This window comes from Oxyura jamaicensis, chromosome 14 (genome assembly GCF_011077185.1).
Source record: "Oxyura jamaicensis isolate SHBP4307 breed ruddy duck chromosome 14, BPBGC_Ojam_1.0, whole genome shotgun sequence".
In the NCBI taxonomy this organism is placed as follows: Eukaryota; Metazoa; Chordata; class Aves; order Anseriformes; family Anatidae; genus Oxyura; species Oxyura jamaicensis.
In genome coordinates this window covers 9,267,663-9,294,360 of record NC_048906.1, presented here as the reverse complement: position 1 = coordinate 9,294,360, position 26,698 = coordinate 9,267,663, and the positions used below count along the sequence as shown (strand labels likewise).

At 40.5% G+C, this 26,698-nt stretch overlaps 1 protein-coding gene across 4 annotated transcripts in view; it reads left to right on the top strand.

The window, feature by feature from the left end:
- LOC118174102 overlaps window positions 1–26,698 on the top strand; it is a 272,434-nt gene that overhangs the window by 183,229 nt on the left and 62,507 nt on the right. For all 4 annotated transcript variants that reach the window (XM_035339200.1, XM_035339198.1, XM_035339199.1 and 1 more), the window contains 2 exons: window positions 17,088–17,219; window positions 25,937–26,054. In XM_035339200.1, the coding sequence (XP_035195091.1) occupies window positions 17,088–17,219; window positions 25,937–26,054 (250 nt within the window). The remainder of the gene's footprint in view (window positions 1–17,087; window positions 17,220–25,936; window positions 26,055–26,698) is intronic.

Here is a 26,698-nt window from a genome sequence, read left to right as displayed (position 1 = left end):
TGATGGAAATGTAAAGACAAAGGCAGGACCAAGCCTATTACTGAATACAAGAGTGAGCCTGTATACCTATATAAGAAACCCTGTCAAAGCTACAGGTGTTACCGTTATTTCTCTCAAATAGAAATGTCAACGAATTATAAGTTAGTATTTAATAAATCATCAGCACCGAGGGAAGGGACACTTAAGCAGCTGTTTTTATAGGGGTCAATACCCTAAGGCAAACAGCTCTGCCCAGGTAGGGGCAGGGGTGTAGGATTTAACGAGGGTTGAAGGGAAGGGGATTGATGGGGTAAGGATGGGGGAGCTGTTTCTCCCACAGAAAGGATGAGCTCAAGTGCAAGAAGCAGGCCAGGTTTGTCTTTTTTTGCAGTGCCATTATATGTATAGCTGTCAAATCTGGTTGAGAGGCTGCGGTGGGCAGTGAGTGAGTGTCAAAAATCAAGTGAGTTGAGCCCTAAGGCTATGCTGGATCCCCAGACCTTCCGTTCCTTCTAGGCAGTGCGAGCTCTGTACAAAATCTTGATTACAGAACGACTTTAAGTGATGGCTCACAATGTTTGTAACTGATAGATGATGTTGCTTCTGTATTAATGAACAAGTCCTGGAAGTTTTGCTATAAAGTGAGGAGTACCTACAGCAATTGTGTCCCAGACAGTGTTTTTTTTCCTTTTGCTGCTGGGATGGCTTGCGTCAGCGTATCTACAGGATTAGTGGAGCAGGAGATCAGCAGAAATAAGTATGTGCCCCTAAAGTTCACTCTGGCTGAGTTGCTGAGGAGTTCTGTTGTATTAGAGGGAATTATAAACAAGGAGGTTTTCCCCTTTGGCTGTAATTTTAAATTAACAATTACAGTTTTGATTTAGAAGCCTTCTTGATGGATAAGCAATTAATGTGCATAAAATGAATGTGCAGTCATGCTGAGGAGACTGTCCTGTGTCACGGCATTATTGGAGAGGTGTGTCAGATCTACACTGCTGATGCTCAGAATGAAGCAACTTTGGCCTTTACACGTGGATTTCCATAGCCACAGCTAGAAGTTTGATTTATTTATTTGTCTTTATTTTTTTCCTTTGGGTCATGCTGGATGTGGAAAACCAAACCATGAGCTTATATCCATGTTTTCCCCATCTTAGTGCTGACATTGCACGTTAAGTGTGAGTTAATGTATCATCCTGCTGCCTCCAGCCTCCTGCCTTGGGTTGGCTCTGACGATCGGAGCATTTGCTGGGATGACTCAGCTGGCTGACATATGGCTTTTCATAACTTGATTATACATTGATGTTTTAATGAATTCTTAACAGAATATTGCCTTTCTTAAGATACTCCTATTTAATAAACTGGATAAAGTTAGTAGGACTTGATTTTGATGATAGTTTACTAAACAGCATTTTATAGTTGCCTAGTAGTATCTACAGTGGTTATGTTGCTGCTTTATCTGGGGATATAGTCAGTGATGTGCAGTTTGTTACTAGCTTTGTTTCTCCAGAGAACTTTAAATTTGGCTGAGGCTTCATTTATTTTGCCACTTAAATGCCTTTCCCGAAACACTTGTCTGACAATTGGCCTAAGTCATATCTGTCATCCAGGGATCTTGGAGCGTTTGAAGCTAGATCTCCCGGTGGTTTTCGGTTCTTGCTTTTTCATTTTTTTTCTCTTTCATTGCTATCAATCCTGATTGTAGCATCTGTCAATTTAATTTCAGAAGTACATCCCATAATACCTTATCCTAGTGTAAATATAATGATTTGTTTCCTTTTTATGCTGCTAGAAGTTTACCTGTCTGGAATCACAGGCCTGATTAATGTTGTTTGTTAAGGTAGGGTTTTCATGACATAAACCGGAGGCACTAAAAAATGCAAGAGCTTAGTAGCAGTGCTCCAGGCAAGAGATAATGGTGCATGTACTAGGCGAGGGGAAGATCCCACGAGGAATACACAGGCAGATCAGGTCATCAAGTCAGAACCAGAACTCATTGATGCACTTCCAGCTTACAGACCTTCTGACAGGAACAATCTTGTGATTATGGCTCCAATTCACATCCAGTTTGCAAACCATTAAGGTCTGGGACAGACTGTGGGATGCCTAAAGGCAATGGGATGCAAAACAGAGTGACCTCTGACCATAGTACATCAGTATCGAGGATTTCTGCATGAAGAGGCCAGGTTGAGCATGTAATCCAGTGCATGTCTAAGCAGTCTGTGGCTGTCGAAAAGAGCCTGTGCATGTCAGAGATGAATTGGTTCAGTTTTAAAAAGAAAGAAGGTTGAGACATGGGCAGATAAAGATGAGATATGATCAGCTTCTACATGCTTTCTCCTCCTTTCAAAAAGTTAGCCATAGGGAAAATGTAAATCTTGGTGGATAAGTTAAAGATGACTTGCAGCTGCTGTCAGTCACTCTGCGAGGCTGTGCTCCTGCAACAGCTGCTGCTCGAGAGAGCTTGCTTGCTTTCTGTACCTCTTCACTTGCTCTCTAGCTGCTCCTCAAAGATTTCTACTGAACCTCTGAACCAAGTGCCATTGTGAGTGATGATTGCAGACTGGGGGGGGGGGGGGGGAAGGAGCGGAGTTGATGGCAAGCACTGTTTCAGCAAGCAAATCTTAAAAACAGTGATTGTTTAATTAATAAAATGTGTGTCAGTATAACCAATGGTCCAAAGACATTGAATAAGATTACTGGATTTCTGCGTATCCAGTCATTTCCCTTTTTCTCCCCTCCAGCAGTCTTTAGAGTAATCCAACAGGAGAGAATATCTGTGGGTAAAAAGCCCTGCCAGTGAATATCTGGAGGCAAAAGAGAAAAAACAAAACCAAAACAACTAACAGAAAAAAAAAAAAAAAAAGTAATGGGAGTCTTTTGGTTTGCTTTAAAGGGCTTTGGAGGGCTTCATAATTCTGGGGGTTATCATTGCCAAGTTCTCTCTCAGTTAATCTTCTGTCCTTTTAGAACAGAAAGAAGGAGGTCCATCCTAATGAAAAAAATCTGCTTCTGTACCGCATGGAGACAAGAACAAGCACATGAAATCCAGTGGCATAGGGCATCTAGAGAAAGTTGGCATCTGGAACATCCCATTTAGAGAGATGGGATACCTGTATATCTAACTGTGATACAAAAAGGAAACAGGGGAGTACGAAGGGACTGTATGGGATAGGAAGCTCTGGGTACAGGCAGTGTCACGTGAGAGAGAACATGTCACAGACTTGGAGAAGGAGATGGGGATAGAAACGTGAGATCTTTTTTTTTTTTTTTTTTTTTTTTTATTTTAATGGAAGGATTTGCATGAAATCCACAGGCATTCCTCATTTTCATTTACTATTTTATCCTTACACAGCAATAGCCCTATTAGGAACGCTGAGGTTAGAGGATCCCACTTTCAGAATACAATGGAATTAATAAAACAACAGTAATGGGAAGTGCCATGCTGGGCACGACTAACATTTGCCTGATATCACTGATAAACAGCCAGAAAGCTGTGTTTATGCCTGAAAAGTGATCTTTTGGCTTTTATGACTTTAAACAAACAAAAAAAATAAAATCTTTTTTCCAGGACTCTGTGGAGGACGCAGCCAGGCATTGGAGGTCCAAACCTATAGAGCACAGTAAAACCCATCGAATTATTGAAAACTGGAACTTTTAAAGCAACATGATTTTTTCTGCTTGCCTCCTATTTGCTTCCAAGTTCAATTGTTTAAATACTACCTTTAGAACAATAGTGCCACTCACTTAGTAATTTGTCTTTTTATTCCTGATAATAAGCGTGTTGACTACAAAAATAGCAATTCTTCTTGTGATCATCAAACTCTAGCTGAATTTCAGACAAAGAATTTGGCAGATCTCCAGCTAAAATATTACACAGCAGCTCAAGAAGGCATTAGAGTTTGTTGCTCACACACTTTCTGTTGTTAAACCTCTGTATTGCTTCTGATGTGTTCAGAAATGATGAGCTATTGTTCCTCTAAAATACAACATGAAATATGTCTGAATTGAGTATTGCATTATTTTTGCATGGGAATATATCTTCTGGAACACAAGGGCTAAATACAATGCATGCAAGTTTTACGTGTTCTGCAGAAGTAGACCCAGCCCAAAAGCGGTTTGCATTGTGCTTGTTTAACTTGGGCTTGGTCAAGATGCAGCCAAACCCTTGTTCAGTTTGGCAGGGAAGGTCTGGGTTTGTACTTCAGCTTCTCTGGTCGTAGCTGGGCCTGTGCAGTGCTCATGTGGGTGTATTAGAGAGGATACAGTCCAAAGTTGAGAGATCTGTGCTGCTTTTTTCAAAGTCAAAACCTGGCCACTGACTGGGTGGAGGTAAAAAAACCCAACTCATGGCCTCATCCCAAATTTGCTGTGCTCAAAGGAGTGAGCTCTTTTTACATAAATCATTTTTTCTTAGAGCATATGGTCCTAATCAACCAAGCTTGAGCTGTGTCTTGTGGCTTCAGTGGGACTAGTCCTGTATTTAAGTGTCACTTGAGTGCTGAGTAGTCTGGAGGTCTGTGAATTGGAATTTTGGTCTTTTGTTTTCTGAGACAGATCTGGTTCCTATCTCTTTGAATGTTCCAGATTTCACTCCTAATTTAATTCACCAATCCTTTTTTTTTTTTTTTTTTTTTTTTTTTCCAGTTTATTAAATTAAAACTATATTCCATGTCATTTCAAAAAATTAAATGCAGTGGAACCCCAAGGATAAAGTTTTGCAAAGCTGTGCTGGGTGCAGCAATCCCAGTGACAAGCCCAGGGAGCAGGACTGCAGGGCTAGCACCAGAACTGCGCCTGCTTGTTTGTAGAAAGCACTGGAAGATCCCCATTTCTGAATGCAATTAACTTGAAAAGGTAAATGTACCTGATTTCTGATCATAAGTCCATACTTAATTTATGGGATATTTTAAAGCTGCCCATTTGAAGGATTAGCGAGAGGAAGAAAGAAGCATTGTTCCTTTATCTTCAAGCTGCACGCAAACAGCGGCATCCAAGGAGTGCTTTTCGATAAGCTCAGTACGACTTATCTCCCCACTGAAATACACGTTCTTCCCTTTAAATACATCCCACGATTCAGATTACTTACAGCTGCTCCTTTTCTCCCCTTCTCAGTCTCCAGCTTCTTTTTGTTTTTAGCATGCAGAGAAAGTGATTTGCTTCAAAATATGTATCTTTTCATAACATAAATTCAAGGAGAGTATGGGGAAAGATGTATATGCTTGGCTGAGCTAATGAGAAAATGACTCAGTCTGTGTGTCTAACATCTCCTTGTATCACATAAAGCGTTTGACAAAGAAAAATGGATTTTGCTTTAAATACTCAGAGCCGCCACAATAACTGATCATATTTTGTAGATTACAATAGGCTTAAAACAACAATAAGACAGGAGCCATGCAGCCTGTTCTGTGTGAGGTTATAAATACCAACTGCAGCTCAGTAACAAATCCTTGCTTTGAATTTATGTAAAACCCATTTTGGGGAAATGAAAAATCTTAATTGAGGGAAGAGAGCAGAAATGCTGAGCTGTAACCTTATCACCCTTCCCGAGAACATTTTCAAGATGTCGGGATATAGTTTCAGCAATCAACTGTTACTGGTGGTTTTTTTTTTTTTGTGTTTATATATATATATATATATATATATATAATTTTTAGTGGCTGAGCATGACCGATAGGTTTCAAGTACAGCAACATATTTCTGTTGTACCTAGTTCTTCCCTGTGGTGCCCCCCCCCAAATTAGGCAATGTTTAAATGAATTTCATTTCTCCTCAGAGAAGTCAGATTGTCTGCTCCTTCTTTAATCCTTCTTGAAATGAAGACATCTTCCTGTCTGCAGGGAAGTGTAATACTGGCCTCTGCTAAGCATTCTAGAGTCCTATGAAATGAGCTGGGGGGAAAGGGGTCCTATATCTACTGGTGTAGTGTATAGGGTTTTTTTAGCCAATTTACTAAACAGCGTAGTCTTGGTTAACTAAATCTTAATGAAAGTGGAAAATTTAAGGCTGGAGAATGGGAGGAAGCCACAGTATTCCCAGAAATTCCTGTGCTGTTTTTCTTCCTCAGAAAGGATTTGTTAGCCTTGTAGCACATTCTATGTGATATGCTTGTAAAAAGTTTTATGACTTCTAGAGGTGGAAAATAATTTAATTCTAGGTATTTCTAAGGCAAGTTCTACATGGTTATTTCTTACAAATACCACCAGATGTCTGTCCCATGCAATGGAAATGTATAGTTCCAGAAATTAGATAGAATTAGTTGGTTAGTTGGGATTAGATGATCTTTAAGGTCTCTTCCAACCCAAACCATTCTGTGATTCTGTGAGATATGTGTGTGCCAGTTTGTGGGCTTAGTTTTCATTTGGTGGTCTCATTTCTAATATCATTTTTGCATGAGAAAATTGCTGTAGTATGATCTGAATTTTTAACCTTCAATTAGAGTCTAAACCAATGTAATCCTTCTAGGGTAAAAACTGAATTAATGTTTAGATAAATAACATCAAGCCAAATTTCTATTTTTGTTAACCTCTTATTTAGAAATTTAAACTGTTTAGAAATAATCTACTTTTTTACGAAAAAAATGCAGGGATTTACATTTAAATTATACTAGCTTACTGTACTAGCTTAAATTCAAGTTTAATTTATACTGGCTTGTGAAACGTCCCTGTTTGTTGTACTCTGCTGAAGAAATTGTTGGCAAAAATGATGTATTTTAACTTGGTTAAAAAAAAATTAGTCTGCTTTGGCTAAGTAAATTAAAATATTAATGTTACACTTTCAGTCTATCTGAATGAACTGAGATAGCAGTGAATATCTGTATGCGCATGAATGCAACAGGTAAAAAGGATTTACTGCGTTCTTTACGAAAATTAGATGTTATTGATCTCGTCTAGGTGTGACTTGTTAAAGGCTTTGTTCATTGCCAGTTTTTCTTCTGCAATACTTGCTTTGTAGACTAAACTTACTTCAGCCATTGGTGATTTCAGAACTTAGTTAATTGAGAGCAGAATAAATAGGATCTGTTGCTGACAGAGCAAATGTTTTGGTGTGTACAGAACAAGGGTATAACAAATAACCCCTTTACGCTGGGGTTTGGATTTGGTGACGTTTAAAACAACCAGTGAGGTGTCTGAACGGTTACGTTTGGTACCCTCTGAGGGGATGGGGAAGACCTTTCCGTGGTGATATTTTTATGTAAGAGAACTGGTAGTCCCATACTGAAATGAAACAATGCAGGGAGCTTTCAGTATCAATTTGCAATGGAGATCCTTCTAAGTATTTAAATATTGCATTCTTTACAAGCTTTGCACATTTTTATAGTATATTTAGTGTGCATTAAAAAGTACATGCGAGATTTGGCATAGGTAACTCTTTGTACATGGATTTAATTTCCTGTGCCAGAAAGCAGGTGATACAACTAGGGCTTACAAGTGGGAAGGTCAGGGAAAGACTGAGGAAGAATTTAAGGTGGGTTGTTTGCCTTGGCATTTGACCGAGAAGTGTATTTTAAAAGTAAAAGCCCTTAGCATCTAGCCTTCCATTTTCTGAATTCACAGGTCAAAGATAAAGCCAGGCTGAACGTATTTATAATAGATTTTTATTTATTTGGTGGAATTACAGTACTACATAGCCTTTTCTCCAGACCACGCACTAGCAAAGTGAGTCCACGCAGAATCAGTTCCCAGCACTGCCAGTACATCCCTGGTGTCCTGCAGTCCCTGAACAATACTGTTGCATTAAATGCAGATCTTCTGTGTGAAATAAGAGAGAAACTTATTATAGCCAAATTCCCTCTGCAGCAACATCGTAGAGATATTTTAATGTACTCACTGAAGTGGATTTTCTGTATTTGTGCAGGTAGGTTTATTAGCAGTGGTGCTGTTTGTAGCAGCGAACTGTTTGGCTCCACGTTGAGCATGTGGGAAGTCTGGTGACAGCCACAAAGGTTGTGCCTTAAGACAGGAAGGCACCCTGAGGCTGTTTCAAGGGTTCATACTTATCTGTGGTGCTTCAGAGCTGTTGTAAGAAATAACATTGAACAATTTGAAAACAGCATTTTTAATACCTTGAACTGCTTCGTTGCGATGGTTATTTCTTGCTCAACGTAAATCAGTGACTTTGCCGCAGCTTTCTGAGCAGACAGCAGTATTTGCTGTCCTACCCTGTGCCCAAGGAGGGGATGAGGTTCCCACACATGCAGCTCAGATGCACAAATATGGACCTGCTGCACGAGGAACATGGCTTTTAGTCCAGGTGCCTTATGGAAATTCAGTAGCTGAACGAAACACTGTTGAGCTTTTCTACTGCTGGGAAGCTGGTTTGCATGCAGCCATACATCTTTTAATAAAATTAACTGAAATTAATTAGGTAGTTCCTCCTTAGCTCTTCTAGCTGTGTAATCCCATGTCACAAGAGCACCATGTTCATTTCGGCACCAGCTGCTCACAGGAGAGGCCCAGCGATAAATTAGCAAGTAATCGAAATTACATTTATCCACTTGAAAGACTAGCTCATCTAGACTAGGTGAAAGTCATTACTGGTGAGCTTTGAAGGTGCTGTGCTTTTGCCCATAGTAGAAACAGGCAACGTTTTGTTAGAAATGTTGATAGAAAAGGAAGTTTGGTAGAAAAATCTAGATCAGTTTAAGTTTCCTTGGTGCTAATTGTTTGTAGCTGGATGCTATAGAGTTGCTGACAAAGTTTGGTAAATAAAGGCAGGAATGCGTAGCTTCTTGGAAACCTGGGTGAGAGTTGTCATTTTGTCTATCTGTGTGTTTTCACCAGAGGGAATCCAGATTCACTAATGACATCTTTTTATCTGCTCTAATTGGTGAATGGTTAAATTAATATTATGCTGATAGCTTGTATGTTTAGTAACTGAACATGTTGCTATAAAAATATAAAAGATATAGGAGAAATCTTAGTTGGAGAGCATTTCCTACTTCCCTTGTGGTAAAAGTCATATAGCGGAACAACTTAGAGTCTGTGCACTGATGCTTAGAAGCAAATCCCTTGTTTTAGGAGCAGAAGAAATTGTTCAAATCAACGCCACGTCCATTTGTGATTATGGTAGGCCATCATTAGAAGATCCGAGGCCAGAACAAATAAACCCTTCATAAAGAAAAGTACTCCTCTGAGTAAAAATAACTGTGCCGAGGTCAAAGGGCCTACTTTTATTTGTAGTTATTATCCATATAGTTCTGTTTTATGCTTTAGCCTTCTTAAATTTACATCACATACTACTTATAAAAAACATTGTATTGCTGAAAAAGTTGTTACTCTGGTGAGACTCAGCTCTAAATATGACCTGCAGTAGGTTTAACTAGCTATTTACTGTTTAAATAGCCACTGGGCTGTGAATCCTTGAGATGTTGCAGTACAGGAGCTATTGGCATTTTGTCATATTTCATTGTGATCAATTGACTGCTTTGCAGAGCAAGAATCCCACGTCCCTTGCAGCGCATGGCAGTATGCGCTGTGCCTTTGGATATGGAAATACGCTGTATAGCAGATGGGCAAATACTGCCACTAGACAACTCTATGATGACAGAGAAAATCCTGCTGCAAAACTGGTCACAGAGCTTTGTACAATTCAAGGATGTAAATTCTGTGTGAGCACTAGCAAAAACCAACTGTGTTTGGTTCAGCTTTCTGCACCAGTTGCATTGCGGGGGTACACTTTGTGTCTGATGTAAGAAATACTGTAGTGGTAACTATGAAAATGCAAATTTTTGTCATCTGGATGTTTTCAGTTATGCTGTACCTTCCTAGACAGATGGCTGATAGTGTTATTTCTGTAGGACCCTCTGCAGTATCACGTAAGAGGTGCAGCAGCTCGTCATGGCTTAAGAAGTCAGCATGTATGAAGCAGTTCTCCTGTGTGTGGGGTGATGCTCTGCACTGTGGTCTCATGTGTGCTCTTGCTCTGTGGCAATGCTGCAAATTAGTCTCACTCTGGTTGCATGAGAAACTGTTTGGTGCAGGTTAGCCTAGCTCAGAGTAACATCTGACACTGACAGGTGGAAAATCATTCAGTTTTATGTCCGAGCCGTTTGTTGGCCTATCACAGTGGCACCACAGGCCCTCCCTCTGAAGTCAGGGCTTCTTTTTGCCCAGCACAGTAGAGCAGCAGAAGGATCTGATTGCTGCTGAGTAGACAGACGATAAATACATAGGCTCAAAAAAAAGGCAAGTGTAATGGTTTTCACCCTACAGGGTGGTAATAGTGGCCTGAGAGGAGCAGGTGACGTTGGAAACCAGGTCTCCAGTGCCACAGGCCTTCCTGTCCTGCTGCATGTGTTTAATCTTGCGGTGTTTAATCTTGTTTAATCTTGCTTCTACACATCACATGGTATTTAATCTTGCTTTGGCACATCACTGGGTTGTCTGACATTGGCCACATCAATACATGGACTACATACTTGTAAAGAATTTTGCTCCTCTGTGATATTTATTTATCTGCTCACTTATTCAGTACTGATTTTCATAGGCTTTATGATACTTCAGGTGTGCACTGAGACATCTACCAAGCCCAACTCCTGGTTCTTCCAGCATGAGTTGTGACTAAGTAAGGTTTGCATGACTTGACTCATTTCAGATTACTCAGGAGATGTTCGTGGGCTGATTGTAGTTTTCAGTCATGAGCTAAATTTTTTTTTTTTTTTGGTTTCTCCAATTCCAACTGTTGTAGAAACTAATTGATTACAGTTTTCTTCCATTTTAATTCTTTTGAGTGCTGATTTTTTTTAAAGCCCTAATACATTTGAATTGCTTTTTCAGAAATTATAGCCTCAGGAAATTTTTAAAGCTATTACTACTGTGATCACTAGACCTTTGAAGTTTTCCATCTATCTTATTTGTCATACCTGGCTTCTTTCCTGTCACTGTGGCTCTGCTGCAGTTGTTAAACTGAGCAAGTCATCCCTTCATATTGATCCAGCTTCCTCCTCCCAGTGAGTATCTAATATCTGTACCCCAAGACACCGTTATTCTGCATGTTTCATTGTAGTGGCCTCTTTTACCTTTTTTTTCCCCACTCTTTTTTGTTGTTCAACAATTTTAAAGGTAAATTTCTCTCCTAGCATGCTTAGGAGGCCAGCACCTTTCCTGATACATTGACATCTGAACTGTGACTGTTCACCAGGCTCTCTGTTGTCTTCTTGTTTGGATTCACTGTATTATCATGGATAGTTTCCTTTGCTGGATTTTACCTTTATTCTTTTTTTTTTTTTTTTTTTTTAAAGATATACTTCTTTCTGAAGCCAGAATTGTCTAAAGCCCTCAGTTTGCCTGCAAAAAAAAAAAAAAAAAAAAAAAAAAGAATTTTGCTGTGATCATAAATCTCCAGTATCTTGTTCCAGTTATTCTGCCTGACAGACATACTCTCATGTTCAGACCATAGTTAAATAATTCACTTACCTAATTGAAATAAATTGTGGAAAAATATTTTTTCCCTTTATCCCCAAATTTTATTTTTATAAACCGCTTTAGAGACCATTTCATGCTGCAAACAGTCTTCAGAAAAGCTCGTGACATTTTAAAGTGAATCTACACCAGTTTTTTTTTTGCCCTATCACCGCACGCAGTACGGTGATAACTAAGCTCCGCATCATTGTTCTTGGCATCATCTTGGCTAGGCAGTGTTGCCTGAAAAAAGTCAGGGCTGTGTGGGTGCTGCAGGGAGGGTGCTCACTGTGCTGTTTGCAGGGCTGGAAAGCCTCCGGAGCAGAGCCAGCAGCCTCACAGGGCCTGGCATGACCTGTCTCGTGCCCAGTGCAGCACGTTGTTCCGTAATGACCCAGACAAAGCAGGAAGGGGAACCAAGGAAAAACCCTTGGTGAGAGGCGTAGGGAAGGCACCTGAACAGAAACGTCTTTTAAAAGAGCAAGGGGGAGATTGGAGTAGTCAGTGGCAATGGCAAAGGGCTCTCAGGACTGATTTCTGTGGCAGCTCAGGGTGATGTATGCAGTGGGTTTGTGTGGTTTTGCTTTAGAATAGGGAGCAAACAACAAAGCCCATAAAGCAGCATGTATTACATAGCTGTGCTGCTCCCTGCAGCTCCCTGAGAGGACCAAGGTGTGTTGTGGGCAGAGTATAATAAATGAAAAGGTGTTTTTAATTATCTGAAGTCAAAAATTCCTCACAATAACGAGTGGAAAAGGAGAGTCAAACACTGCTAGAGTGACAGGGAAAGGGGGAGTGCAGATGAGAAGGGGCTGTTTCCAGGCAGCTATGGATAATCCTAAGTACAAATGAATGACAGATGAGTGAGGCTTTCATAACTTGTGGAGCTGGGCTCCGCTCATGGAAAGCAGAGATTTGAGTTATATTGGAAAACTTTTATACCTGAGAAAGCAAAACCACCAGATAACCGCTGGGGATGTCCTTTGTTTTATACACATCATTTAAGAAGAAAAAATACAGCAATAGTAGGAGACACTTCGTATGCACTGTAAGCAGAAATAATATGATATATCACAGGGACAAAATAATGGTCATGCCAGAAGGAAGGTACAAAAGCTCAAGTTTTTATTACTGCAGTACACAGCATTGCTGAGTTTGGTAAATATGGGATGCTTGGAAGAGAATGAGCTGGGATGGTCTTTGGTCAGCCTAAGGAGCTCGGGTTTGTGCTTTTCTCATTAGACTCCTCTCACAATAAAAGAAGTTATTGTGGAAGGGCGGCAGCAGGAGGGATGGGGAGCAGGGCAGCTGGGGGGCCTGCATCAGCCCGCGGCACAGGGAGGCCTTGCTACAGCCGCAGAGCTCTGTGGCAGTGCCACTCCTCAAAATGAAGGTTATAAGAGAGCTTTGCAGGCCTGCCGTCCTGCTCAGAGCAGCGCAATAGTTTCACGGTTTTATTTTTTTATTTTTTTAAAAAACATTAATTCAGCTGGCCAAATGAAAAAAAAAGCCTTTTCTATTAAAAAGTAACAACAAACAACATAAAAATAAATAAGAAACCAACAAAACTTCTTTTTCCTTTATTTCTTTTAGTATATATTTTAGTCATTTGAGCTGTGTATTTTTATCAGTGAAGTGTTGTAATGTGAGGAAAGTGAACATGCAGAGTAATTTTTTTTTTTTTTTTGTAGAAATACATGATTTTAAGGTGCAACAAGTTGCATTTTTTATATTCTGTTTCTGGATGCTGGTATGAACATTTTTCAAGAGTTGTTTTGCTTTTAGAAGGCTTTCTATTTCTTTGCTCATTTCTAAGAGTAAGAAACAGCTTACCAAATGAGTTATATTCTTACTCAAATTAATTTTGTTGTTGTTTTGTTATTCATAACCAGTTAAAATTATCTAATTGATATAAAATGAACTAATCAATACTGTTTGGGCAGTGGGAACAAGAGTGGGGCGGGAACCTCTGCCCTCGGGCCTAGCGCCACAGGACGGCTGCGAGCAGCGCGCTGCCAGGCAAAGAGGGCGCTTGGGCTGCTCGGGACACATGTTCTGGTGAGAAATGTGGCCCTGATGGTGTGGAAGGAGTTGTACTTTGTAGCTGCACTGCTCTTGGGAAGTGCTTTTGGAAGTGTTTCTGTGCTCTGCCCCTTTCTACGCATGGTGTTTATCTCCCCGGCCTGGTATCACGGACCACGCTGTGGCCACATGGCTCATGCCCCCAGTGGTAAGTTGTGGTCTGAGCCATGTTCTGGGCAGCTGTTCATAACTCCACGGTTTATTTTGCTTACTAATGCTTCTGATTTTAAAACAAAACAAAAAAGTTTACTTTTCTTTTACACAGACTTTAACTTTCTTACTCTCAGTGAAGGCTTAGGCCTTAGCTCAGGCAGAGTTGCAGGTTACCTCTGTGCCTGCCTACAGTCTTTCTCTTCTACAGCTTAATGTATACGTAAATTAATATCACATACTAATTTTACTCTTGAAAAGGCCTTTTCACAATATCTCTGTCCAGTGTCAGATGCTCAGGGAAAGGTAGGTGAAGCACTAGAAGTAGAAGGGTTCTTTTAAATTGCAGAGAGTCCTAATGAATCTTTATATATTCCTGCTTTCAACTGTGCTGTAACTATCCAGTTAAGAAATGTATTTACTGTGTGGTATATTGTTGCTGAACTTCACTGTTGTCTTACATAATCCTCCTAGAATTTAGTACTTCTAGTTGAATTAGAGACAGGCAAATTCACACAAAAAGAAGAACTTCCTCTAGAAATGAAGTCTTCCTCACACCGCATTAGCTTTGTAGCTAGGAGTGTGGAAGTCAGTAACAAAGCTCTTCCCTGAATTCTTCCTGAGAAAAGGAGGTATTAAAGGGGTCTGTCTCTATCTGTTGCCAAAAAATCAAGAGACTTTTTTTTTAATGCCTTTTTTTTTTTTTTTTTTTTTTTTTCTGAAGTAAAATGCAGTATTGGTGCTCAGAAACATGTAGCTTGTGGCATAAAGGTAGATTTATCTTTATTTGATATAAAATAGTTTCTGATTTTTTCAGTTTCTGTTTTCTGTGTTTTAAAGGGGTGTGCCATCTTCTAAAACTTGTCCTTTTCACCTTAATTAAATGCAATAAAATTAAGAGGAAAGAAAAAATTATCAGTAAAGGGAATAGGGATTGTTTTTTCTTGTCATGATGAAATATAGCTGAGTACTGATAATGTAGCAAACTTGATCCTTTCTCTGTTTGTCTCCCAATTTTTCTAAAATTGCAAATTCCCTGTCCTCGTTTTGATTGTGATAAAGTTAATTGTCTTCACGGTAGCTGGTACGGTACTATGCTTTAGATTTAGGATGAAAATAATGTTGAGATCAGCTCTCCTGGGAGGAGGGGCTGAGCGAGCTGGGCCTCCTCAGCCTGGAGAAGTGGAGGCTCAAGGGGATCTCACCAATGTCTACAAACCCCAGAAGGCAGGGTGCACAGAGGACAGAGCCAGGCTCTGCTCAGTGGTGCCCAGGGCAAGGCCCAAAGGCAGTGGGCACAAACTGGAGCACAGGAGGTTTGATCTGAATGCCAGGCAGCACTTCTGTGCTGTGCAGGTGTCAGAGCCCTGCACAGGTTGCCAGAGAGGCTGTGGAGTCTCCTCCTTGGACATCTCCAAAAGCTGCGTGGACACAGGACTGGGCAAGCAGCTCTGGGTGGCCCTGCTGGATGGAGCAGGGGTTGGACCAGACAAAATCATGAGGTCCCTTCCAACCTCAACCATCCTATGATTCTATGAAAAGGTTGGCAGCTAATAACTTAAACATAAGTTTGATGCAATAACATCATACAGCAAGAGAGGGAGCATGCCACGGAGGAGGTAAGGCAACAAATATACTAGTGTCAGGAATGAATAAATCATCATTGCAGTGCCAAGAGAAGCTGTGCTGCTCTTTGCAGCTCAAACCATTTCATATGCTGCTCATACCTTATTTTCAGTTGAGTGTCATGGGCCTTAGATCCTTTATACTCCTGGCTCCAAAAGCCTGGAGGTTGACCTTGGGGTACTTCCAGTGCCTTCTCCAGAGGCTTAAGCTGGGGCCATGCTCCTGGCTCTGTTTGCATTAGCAATATCATGAGCTGTGCAACAAGAATAAGTCATTTTGGCTTTATCACTTACATATTTGCTGACATTTTCACTCCTCATCTAGGCAGACTGTTTTTTAGTCACAGTCACAACCATGATTCATGCCGATACAATGTGGTATCTCAGCTATCTGAATTCTTAACACGTGTCGGCCAATGTTGTAAGAAATAGCTGTTCCACTTTACAGATGAGTAAGCAAAGGCTGAGGAAGTGGAGGCGCGGACTAACAGGCAGGTATTCCTGGTTCCAGGTGTGAGACCTGTGACTGACCCGTTTTGTGTTTTGCATTTGTTTAACAATTTCTAACTAAAGCTTCAGAAATGCCCTTTCTTTTCTTCTAAGTCAGTATTGTAGAGAATTTCAAATGGAACAACAGCATTCTGTCATCTTCTGTTTAGGTTTATAATTAACCTGGGCTTGGAAATATGTCATTCAAGGATGCCAGCTTTGTCACTAGAAAGTAAATAAACCTGAGTATGGGATTATGATGTCTCACCTTGCAAGCCAAAGACTTTGCATCTCTTCTAAAGTTTAATTCATTACTCTTTGCCTTCCTGGGCTGTGGGTAGTGAGACTCTTTGGCAGCTGTTTGCTTTCCAGTAAATTTGGAAATAATTCAGTGAGCTTCTAGTGGAAAGTGAAGGCTTCTGACATGCCTGAGGCTTCTGTAATCCTCTGGTGCTACAAATCAAAGCGACCTTGCAATGCCACGCGGACGTGAGCGTGCCAGGAAGGAGGAGTACCCGGCTCACTGCTGCGTGGGAAGAGAGATCAGGCTCTGTTGATGCCTCCCTGTTCGGTTGCAACCTAATTGTTTGGGGAATTGGGAGAGCCATAAATAAAAGAGATTAAATTCTGCTGTTGAGGCAGAGGTTTGGTTTTAAAAAATCACAAGTTCAAGAATGGTCATGCCTGTGTGCAAAATGGCTGTGTGTTTCTGGGACAAATGGTTACAATTTGTAGATAATTTGGAGCCTATGACTGCTGGTGAGCCCTGACTGAAGTTGCAGAAGTTGTTCTTTTGTTGTGACTTCATTTTGGGCTGATAGGTTTCTCCATGGGAGCTGTCCCCAGCTCTAGTTTTTCCTTGCCTTGGACTCTCTGTACGCTTTGTGAACTCATGCTGCCACAACCACTGCTGGCTGTATGCAGTCTTCTGAAGGTGGGCTCTTCTCGTAAGCCTCAAACAAGCCCCAGGTAGCACCTGGGCACAGTGCTTTAGGGGAATGACGTGACGTGGAGTAGCTGGTTATGCCAATTTACCCGTCACAGTGACCAGCAGCATTGCCCAGGTGGCTTTTTTCTTGTACAGCTCTGTGCATCCTCTCGAACCCAGTAAAACATTAAACTGAATAGCATTTATAACAACCTTTCTAAGGACGTGGTACACTGCTGAAGGTGTTGACTGAGGTTAAAGGGGTAGGGATGTGAAGAAGAAGAGGGAAGACATTGTAGGACATTATTATTTCTTTGTTTTTAGGAAACATGTTTAAATTGTTATTAAATATATTATTAATTTTCTTGTAGAAAATGTCTTTCTAGTTATAAATCGGTAGCAGAATCATTTATGAAATTTGTGTTTTGTTTAAAGCTTCTCTGTATTGTACCAAAGTTTCCTAAAAAAGCTGAGTTGCACAGAAAGCAGTACCCTTCCGAGAAAGACCCAACCAATCCCCCAGCATCGGTTCCTGGAGGAGGAGCCAGGTGAGGGATGTTTGAGGAGGTGGGTGAATCAACAGCTCAACTCCTCTGTTTCACAGGGTCATCCTTGGTAGCATAGTTCTGCAAACGGTGCTGAGGGTCAGGGAAATGTCCATCGCCCTAGTGGTGTGTCCTCCCAAGATGCAGCTGGTGTTTGTAAGGGGGTATTTCCATGGCAGCATGAAGTTATTTTGATAAGTCGAGCGTACACTATAAGCTGTGGGACGGACATCGTCTTTCTGGCCCCGCATACATGGCAATATGATTTCTGATCTCTGGAATCTAACAATAAGATGGCCTTTCAGGGGGTTTTGTGCAACCTGACTTAAGGCCGTTTTCGTGAATAGTTGTAGTGAATCCAGGTTTGCAATGTAATGTAAGATCTCAGAGGGGATTCTGTGAGGGGACATGAAATTAGCCTGGTGTAAGAAACACGTACGTTACATCAACTTCTGAAAGACCCAAAGACAACTGGGGCCTCACTGCATCAAGTGCTGCACAAAGAAAGGCAGCCCCTCGCCTGCAAAGCTCTCCTCATGGGCTTGTTTCTTTACTGGGGAATTTTTAACAGATTGCCCAGCGCTCCAATTGGGTAACCTCTAAGTGTCTTTGTAGCAGGCATGTTTAAAACATAGTCTAAATAAAAGCCAGGCTTTCAGAAAGCTATTGCATGCCTTTAGGAATAGAAACGATCTTGTTTTAATACAGTCCTGTATCTACATTTCTCTTCTACCACAGGACTGTGAAAGAATGTCCATATTACAGACCTTGCTAATAATATCTTGAAATTACTTCTGAATGGGCATGTCTGTTAGCATGTCTGCTCCTGAATCACCTAAATACTCAAGAGTGCAAATGCCTGTCACAGTTATGGACATCTTAATGCTTTTCTCAGTGTATAATATTCACATTTTTTTAAGTGCTGGAAGAAATGTTTGTGACTCCTGAAAGCACGAGGATCTGGCATTTTATTGATAAGATTTTCCTTGTTTAAAATGTTTCCTCTGCGCAGTTTATATATTACCCATTATTTTAGAAATATTTTTTAGTCCTTTTAGCCAAACGCTGCAAAATAGGAATCAGATATAAGCTGAGGGAGCCAGGAGCAGCACCAATTTCTCTTGGCATTGAATGTTTGTGCTCCAGACTGGGTATGCTGGTCGTGCTGTTTGCTCACATGTAGTCCGAGTGCCCCTGGTCGGGTTAATAATGACACCAGCATTATAGCCTCACAGTCTGACTCATATTAGTAAAGCTTTCTTCACACTTAATTATGATTTTAATGAGATTTGTGTTTCTGAGGTCTTCAGTGCACTTCACAATTCAAGAGTACGTTTATATTAGTATTATCAAGTAAAATGCTACGTTATGGCACTGGGGACGAAAGAGATGTGCAGATGACGATCTTTCTGTTCATTCTTTGATCTTTTAAGGTGTTTGTTTAGAAGAGTTGTGCTTCTTGCCAGGATTGTGTTTGCCCATCAGTCACTCTCCATAACACGCACTTTGATTAAAGGTGGCAGTCACCCGACCAGGGTAGTTATCATATTTATCACCCAGACAACTGACGTGCTGCATTGTTTCCCCTGCTCTGCCTCTTCCTATAGACTGCCTGCACTCAGCGTGTGCGATAGCTTCCCCATACTAATCTGCAGAGCAGAGATGCTGCCGTAGGTTGGATAAGCCAGTGTTTTAGCTAAAATATGCAACTCATTTTCTGTACAAAGAGCAGAGATGGAACAAATGGTGAAACAGTGAAGACAGGCATTTCCTAAAAATTAATGAGAGATGGATTTTCAAGGTGTATCTTTTAAGAATGTAAACCCAGACCTTTACATCTGTGGTGTTTTTGTTTGTTTGTTTTGTTTTTGTTTTGTTTTGCTGTAAGTAGGATTTGCCTCAGAAGATGGTTGCAATGCTAGGGATTGAGAAGTTCTTTTTTAGATAACATAATAAACCTTCAGAGATTTGAGGTTTAATTATTTTCTGAATTTTGGGTGACAACTGTGTGCTTGCAGTTCAGATTGCATTCCGGGTAAAAGTCCTGTTTTCACCTCCTGCTTCTGTTCCCCCAAATTGGTCTCTTAGTTGATGTTATTGAATCTTGCCCAGTAACACCAAGACTTAATTTATTTTTTAACAGCCCCCAAATCAGGTTTGTGCAGTGACCCATCTATCCCTATCAGGTACCTACCTCATACACTGTTTTTGTACGTGGGTATTTTTCCATTTGATCTCTTAAGTCCTATAAGCCCTTAAGCATGAGTTTTGATTCTTAGTGTGCCTTGGTGGCACTGACTTCAGTAGAGCTTCTGATGTGGTGAATGCTGCAAATGCTTGTAAGTCCTTGTAGGATTTGGCCCTTTAGTATGATGTGTGGAAAATGATTACGTCAGTATAAAAATCTTTTGGAGACCTTACAGGAAATTCTAGGTCTTCATAATGACTTTTGTTCTGTGAGTTCCTTGTTCTCTTTTTTTTCCCCACCAATCTGCCAGAAGCTCCGCGTCGCTGACAGTGGGATGTGCATTATTAAGGAGGCTGGATTGCTGGATCAGTTGTATTAGAATTAGTTTGGCAATTCTCTCTGAAGGAACAAAACACTATTACACGGAAATTGAATCAATTCCTTGTACCCACTGTGTGCCTGAGAGCACACGTGCTTGTGTCTCTCGTAGGTAAGGACTGACTACACGTGGCTGAGCACAGCGGCAGTTTCCTGTCTGTTCTGATTCTCAGTGCTTAGTCCCAACAGTGAGCACCCAACTCCAGGATTAAAAACATTTTTCAAGATTATTTATGTAAGGGTAAAATTATGTACTGCTTATCTGGGCTATTTATTATTATACAAATTATTTTTGAAGCCTATGGAGTTTTTAGTCTCTTTCTGTAGATTTTTCACAAGGACAAAAGCATTTCTGTGTTCACAGAATAAAGGTTAAAAATATTTGCTGGGCTAGCTACATTATTTTTAGTCTATCTGGAGAAAAAAATCAGGCCATTTCTAACATGTATAGCATTGTTCTGCATACCTAGACTCTTCTTCATTGAGCCACTTCTTGAGATTGATAGTGATAAAAAGCATTTGTCATCCAGGGCATGTTCAGTGACCCATGTGAAATAACTTTAGTTTTTAGGTAAGGGTTTTCAAAGTTGTGTTGCTAGAAGAAAGCATTTTTCTCACTGTTTGCATTTATAGAAACCGGAAAAATATTAAGATGCAATGTAGCTAAAATTCAGGGCACATAAGAGATTTAGAATTGGAAAAATTAGGCAAGTACTTTATTGCTACAATATCAGTAAACTTGATAGAAGATAGCTGAGTGTTGCATGGTTCAGAATTTCATTTAGCCACACACTGAGTTCCTAATCCCAACATTTAGCTCAGGTTGATCAAAGGCTTCGTAATTTCTTGGATAAAGTTGCTTTCTACTGGAGATTTACAAGAAAACCTTTACTTGCACCAGCTTCAGTCTATGCTGCTACATTTTTACAGGCTTTTGCCTTAGCTTCCATGCTTGGGTGCTTGATTGCTCCTGGAGAGCGTATTGACTTTCTGAGACAGACGTGGCAGGCTGATGTGTTTTATTTAACATTTAAAAGCTACTTGGGCAGCCTGAGGTTTGCCTCCACCTTGGGAGGGGAGGGAAAGAACAGAAAAGCAAGGTGGGAGGAAAAAAAATCAGAGAAAAACAACAGTAAAAACAAGTTCTTGTTCTGAGTTGATACATTCAAATCTGTCTCTGAATAATAGAATTTTGAAAAGCTTCTAAATAGCTCCCTGCACCGAGGTCAAAGAAGAAAATAATCCCATTCACAGCAGAAGACTGATCGATAAGAAATCCAAGTAGGCTGGTGTTTTTAATTGTGGTTATGTTTGACTGCATTAGGCAATGGTAAGATTCAGAGCAACTTGGTTTAGAAGGCTGGGTTTGTTGCATGGAACAGGGAGAGATGTGCTTCCCAAAGGCTGGTCAGGTCTAAGGTAAGTACCTGAAGTTACATGGGTTCTCCAGGTTGCACAAAGACAACATTGTTTGTTTCTGCATCTCAGTATTTTAGAGTCTTGTATTAATGCACACGAAGAACGTCATGTCTTAAATTTCCAGGCCTGCTGTGGCCTTGCAGAAGTCCTGAGTTTTGCTGAGAGTCCCCATGCTGTCTGCCTGGACCAACGTACATGTTTCTAGTGCCTCCTGGGACCTGACCCAGAGACTCAGAGCAGCTGTACTCAGCGTAGTGTGCTGATTGCTGGATAGATCTGTTGTTATAATGCATCAGAGAGGAAAATGGTTATGATTTTTACTGTTCTTAGAAAGCTGTACCACTTCTTTTTTCTTAGTTTTGCTTAAACAAGAAATTCTATACACTTTCTATAGGAAAGTGGTAAAACTGTGACACTCTAAGTGGTAAAAATACCGACACTTTACCATTCCTAGCATTTGGCAAAACAAAATTGTTTTTTCCCACGTATTTTTTTCCCAGACTTGGTTAGAGCCTTAGCAGGAGAAATTATAGTAACTAGCAAGTTGTATCCCTCTTGTTCCTACAAAGACCTATTATCCCAGACAACCAGAAAACAAAATTATAGAGATAATTGCATTCCAAGTTTTCAAATGGGAGTGTCTTGTTTTTGTGTAAAAACAGAAATTGCTCTTTGCTACAAGACAGTGCATCAGCAAAGTCTTAAAAATGCTTTTTTAAAACCTCTTTATGTAACCAAAAAACATTTTCATCATTTATTAAGTGGGTTAGCATGAGTTGCCCTCAAAGATTAGCTTAAATAATAAATTCAGTTCAGCTCTTCAGTGATCTATCAGAATAAGAAAAAAAAATGAAGGAGAGAAACAAATACCCGTTTCATATGGATTTAGAAACAACATCCTGATTTTCATTTGCAGTTTGATTCATCCAGCTCTTGTTACTTTATATAAAGGCAAGGTGCTGATAAGAACTTCATGTGGTGTCCCAAGGTGTCTGAATAAAAGATGTGTTGAAGAAAGCTGCCCAAACCTCCCTCCCAGTTTGAGTCAATTGACCTATTTGCGATGTATAATGCTTTCAGATATGGGAACACAGCACTGCTTTGTCTCCAGATTCTTCAGGGAGCAGCAGCAGAAGAATGCATCTCGATAGAATTGTTTTTCTTTTCCTTTATAATGTTAAATTCACCTCCAGAATGGCCACATCATTCTAATGTCAATAAATCTGGATTTGTATATTGTACTTGATCAGCAGTAAGAGAAGACAGAAGCAATTTCTGCCTTTCTGTATTTCTCAGTTGGTTCACTAATTGTTATAGGAGCTGGTTTCAAACCAAGGTGGCACCTGATAAACACTAGCCCTTTCTACTAGCCCTTGGTTCTTCCTTCTTTCTCCTCCCTGTTTTCCTTTTGTTTGTGGTCTGTAATATACACATCACCTGCAATTTGCTTCTCTTTTTCAGCTGTTGTGTCAAGATAGATCTTGGCCTTGCTGATTTTTCCTTAGTGATATCTCTGAGGTTGGCGTTCCTGACTGGTCCAGCAGACCTTTCTGCCAGTTCCAACCTTAACTGTGTGAGCTTCTCACTTCACAAAGGCAGTCTCACTGTGCATGTGTATACTGAGTGCAGTTGCCAAGACAACTTCTCAGAAAGTTTCTTTGAGTATCCTATTGCTCTGGATTCAACTTCTCCTGGTCTTTCTGTCCTCTCTTCCATCAAAAGTCAGACACCTGCTCCAGGATGCCCCGTTCTGTTCCAAGGGGTACCTGTCAGTTCAGCCTTTCCCTCCAGTCCATCTCCCCTTTATGTTAGCATGAGACCCCTATTTGATTTTTTTTCATATTGCCTCTGTTGCACAAACCCATCACACTAGTGTAACAAAAATTCCTCAAACTCTTTTTGCTGACAAAAATTAGAGAAACTTTGCATTCAGCCACTAAGTTGTTGCAAAGTAGTGCTGCTTTGTGATGTCTCAGTCTGGTTTTATTCATTGTTTCATGTTTTAGTTGGAAATTCTTTGGAGGAAAGAAACATCTTCCCTTTTGTTATGCTGTTGTTTTTTTTATGTTACCCTATTTTGTTAAGTACACAGCAAACTGTGATACCTGGCATGACTGGAGGTCCTTCACTGTGAAATTAAGGCTAATTTACAGGTGTTTGAAAGAGAAAAACGAGTAGTTCAGTTTTCGTGTTTCCCTCCTCCAACTATCTCAGCTTTAATTTTAGATTATTAAAATTAAGTCATAGTGTGAGTATGCTAAGTATGGTTAATTCCATTGGAATTTAGACTAAGTGTTCTGCAGATGAAGTTAAATTAAATAATACTGCCATATGCCAATATTTTTTCTGTCTTTCAGGATTCTACCCACAAAGATATTACATTAGAAAGTCAAGGCAATTGCTGGGGTTTCAAGCCTATCAATTTTTTAACTCTAAAAGATGTAGAAAAAAATGAGCCTGAAATGAATTTCTACATTTCAGTCTCGTTGAATTAATTCCATTCGAGAAGCTGCATTTGTAGAGTTTTGCTAGCGTTACTTCCAAGCCAAGTAGCAGCCCACCTTTCTGGTTCTTGACTGATGGAGTTATTGAATTCCTCATAGGATGCGATTATCTGGAGCCCTGCGGATAAAATTCAGAGAGACTTTATTACAGTGATAGAATTTGTATGGATTACTTAGCATCGCAAGATTGTTTCTTTGTTATTTATACATCCTGTTGTGATACCTTATATAAATTTACAAATCAGATCAGAAAAGTACAGTTCTCTTGTGAAAGAAATTCAAAACACACTCTGCTAAAGCTTGACACCTTTAAATAGTCCTCCTGTATCACTCTAACAAACCAACTAACGTGACTCTGAGACTTGGATGTGATCTGCATTTCCCATAACCTGCCTCTTTGTTGCCTTGCACTGACTCTCCATTGCATTCGTTCTTAATCATGTATGTTTTTTGATACAATACTAACAGCTTACAGAGCTTACATAGCAGGGAGAACAACTTGCGTGGGGAGCCTTAATTGCATATTAAGCAGCTGCCTTCGCTGAGTTGAGGGAACTCAATACAAGGCAAATTTGAATTCAGCTAGTTCTGGCCATGCTCAGAATTTGTTAGCTGTTTAAAAATCTTTGTACTAGCTAAACAGATGTGGCTTTGAATGTTGATAAGACTGCAAGCATAAATGATGTACATGCAAAACTGCTGGGACAAAGCATGGCTACACTGGTTCTCTGTCTTCTCAATATGCTCGCTTTCTCCAAGTCTGGATTAGCTCCCCACAGGGAAATGACAATGTACTGGCAATACAGAAAATCAAAATACTCTTTGCTTGTAGGAGTCTGTTCAGCTCCCTTCTTGAGTGGTATCTATCGTGGCTCCAAAACGGGTGGTAGCCTGCTCCCAGTAACTGAGAACTCGCAGGGAGCTTCAGCCCACTGCCCGTGAGAAAAGCACAGCAGTCTTTGAGTAGCAAGGTAGGCTTAGTGCCTTACATGGCCATACTTCTCAGCTATATCGTCTGGATTACATTATATAACACTTATGCCTATCTAGAAGCAGTAAAACAGTTTAATAACACTAAGTTATGGTTTGTTTTTCTTAGGTAGACACGTAGGCACCATCTAGTACCCTGCGCCACCTCCCTGTTGATCTCTGCTGCAGCACATGAAATAGGCCACACTGTCATCCACAACACCTGGGCTGGCTCCAGTGAGATGATGAATCAATAGGTTAAGTTTAATTGATGGGGCATATTATTCAGAATGACTAAGTTGGCTGTTTGTTACAATGGAGGTACACCTTTTATCTTTGCTTTCTCAGACCTGAGGCTATAAAACTCTAGGCTACATCCTTTATTCAGACTTACCGTACGTTTCTGATACTACAGTGCTCTAATATCTTGCCGTATGTCACTGTCATCTCAGCTGCGAGACTCCGATGCAAGAATTCATCTTGGCTGTGTTGCCCTAATATCCTTTGCAGCAGGCAAAAATATTTACCAGAGTAGAGATAGAGAGAGCAGATGCTGAGTAATATATGTGAAAAATGATCTATAAATACAGACCTCGATTGACTGGAAATGAAAGACTGTGATAAAAATCCTATTTTTGAAAAGTGCAATTGTGCCAAGGAGCGCATTGCCTGCTCTAAGGTTTTATACAAGTTGTGCAGTTTAAGCTTTACTTTATTTTTTTTATATTACTGACTGGAGCATCAGGAAAGTGTACTAATGGGTTCAGAAAAACAGTCATTGTAAAACTATTACCCAATTACACAGCTAGACTTCACTGGGTGCACTTTACAGCACTGTGTTTCTTATGCCACTCTGGATTAGAAAAGCTTTTAAAAAAGGGAAGGAAGGCATCAAGAGATGGCAGATTCAAGGAAATAAATAATAATAGAAAGAGTGGAATATTTGATTTGTGTTACTTCAAGCTCACATTGCTTGTAGTAAAAGATCCACTTCTGAGGTACTTGCTCTTTCAGCTGGCAATGAAAGAAACACCTCGTGGTCGGTTTTAGGCTGTTAGAAAATATCACTTGACTTGTGGGTATTCTGTCAGTGTGCTGAGGGATGGGAACATTTTAAGAAACATCACAGCAGGTTTATTAAGACTGATGCTCTTCATGCAGACTACACATAGGAAGCACTAAACGTCCCTTTCCTTAAGGACAGCTTGAAGGATCCAAATACTAGAATGAGTATAAATAGAGGCTTGGTATCAACGTGATTTTCGTCTGTCATTTGGACAGGTACAGAGGCACCCAGAAGCAGCAAGGAGCAGCAAGAAAAACAAGAGGAGACAAAGCAGGAAGGCTGCACACCGTGACGCGGGGGCTCTTGCAGCAGCACGCAGGCTGGGAAGGTGAGGTAAGCTGAAACTGCAGTCAAGGAAAAGGGCGTCTGCATGCCTCGATGATGGATGTGATCTTTAACATGGTATCACAGGAGGCTTAAGTGTGCGGCAGCATTTCTGTGCCTGTGCTCACCTACCTGCTGCGTGGGCTCAGGACACAATAGGTGTCCCCATCTGGAGACTTCTACTTTCTTCTTACATTTTTCTGAAAGTCAGGTTTTGCTCAACTAAGCATTATTTGACGTGTACCACCCAGGGATACTTCTTGGAGCTGATGAGGGTTCGCAGGAGTTAGCTGCAAAGTGAGCAGTGAGTTAGATAAGAGCTGAGAGCTCTTCAAGTCCGGGCTGGTGCTGAGTGTGGTGTGAAGAATCTGCACAAAGCTGTCTTGGGTAGGCCTTCAGGGAAAAATGCCGTGATTCTTAATGTTCTGTGGTAAAATTTGGAAGGCCAGCAAACTCTAGCTGTTGAATGTTTGAAGGGACAAAGCATCGATTGCTGCGGGTGAAGGGTGTTTGGGGACACTTGGTCCTCAAAGCCATGTGGGAGAGCTCAGCAGAGCTGGGTGTGGAAAGATGGGCAGGCCACTTGCTTCTGAGAGCCTTCACTGGTTTAAAGAAACTCAAGCCCTTGAGTTTTATGAATTTCTTAGAGAAGT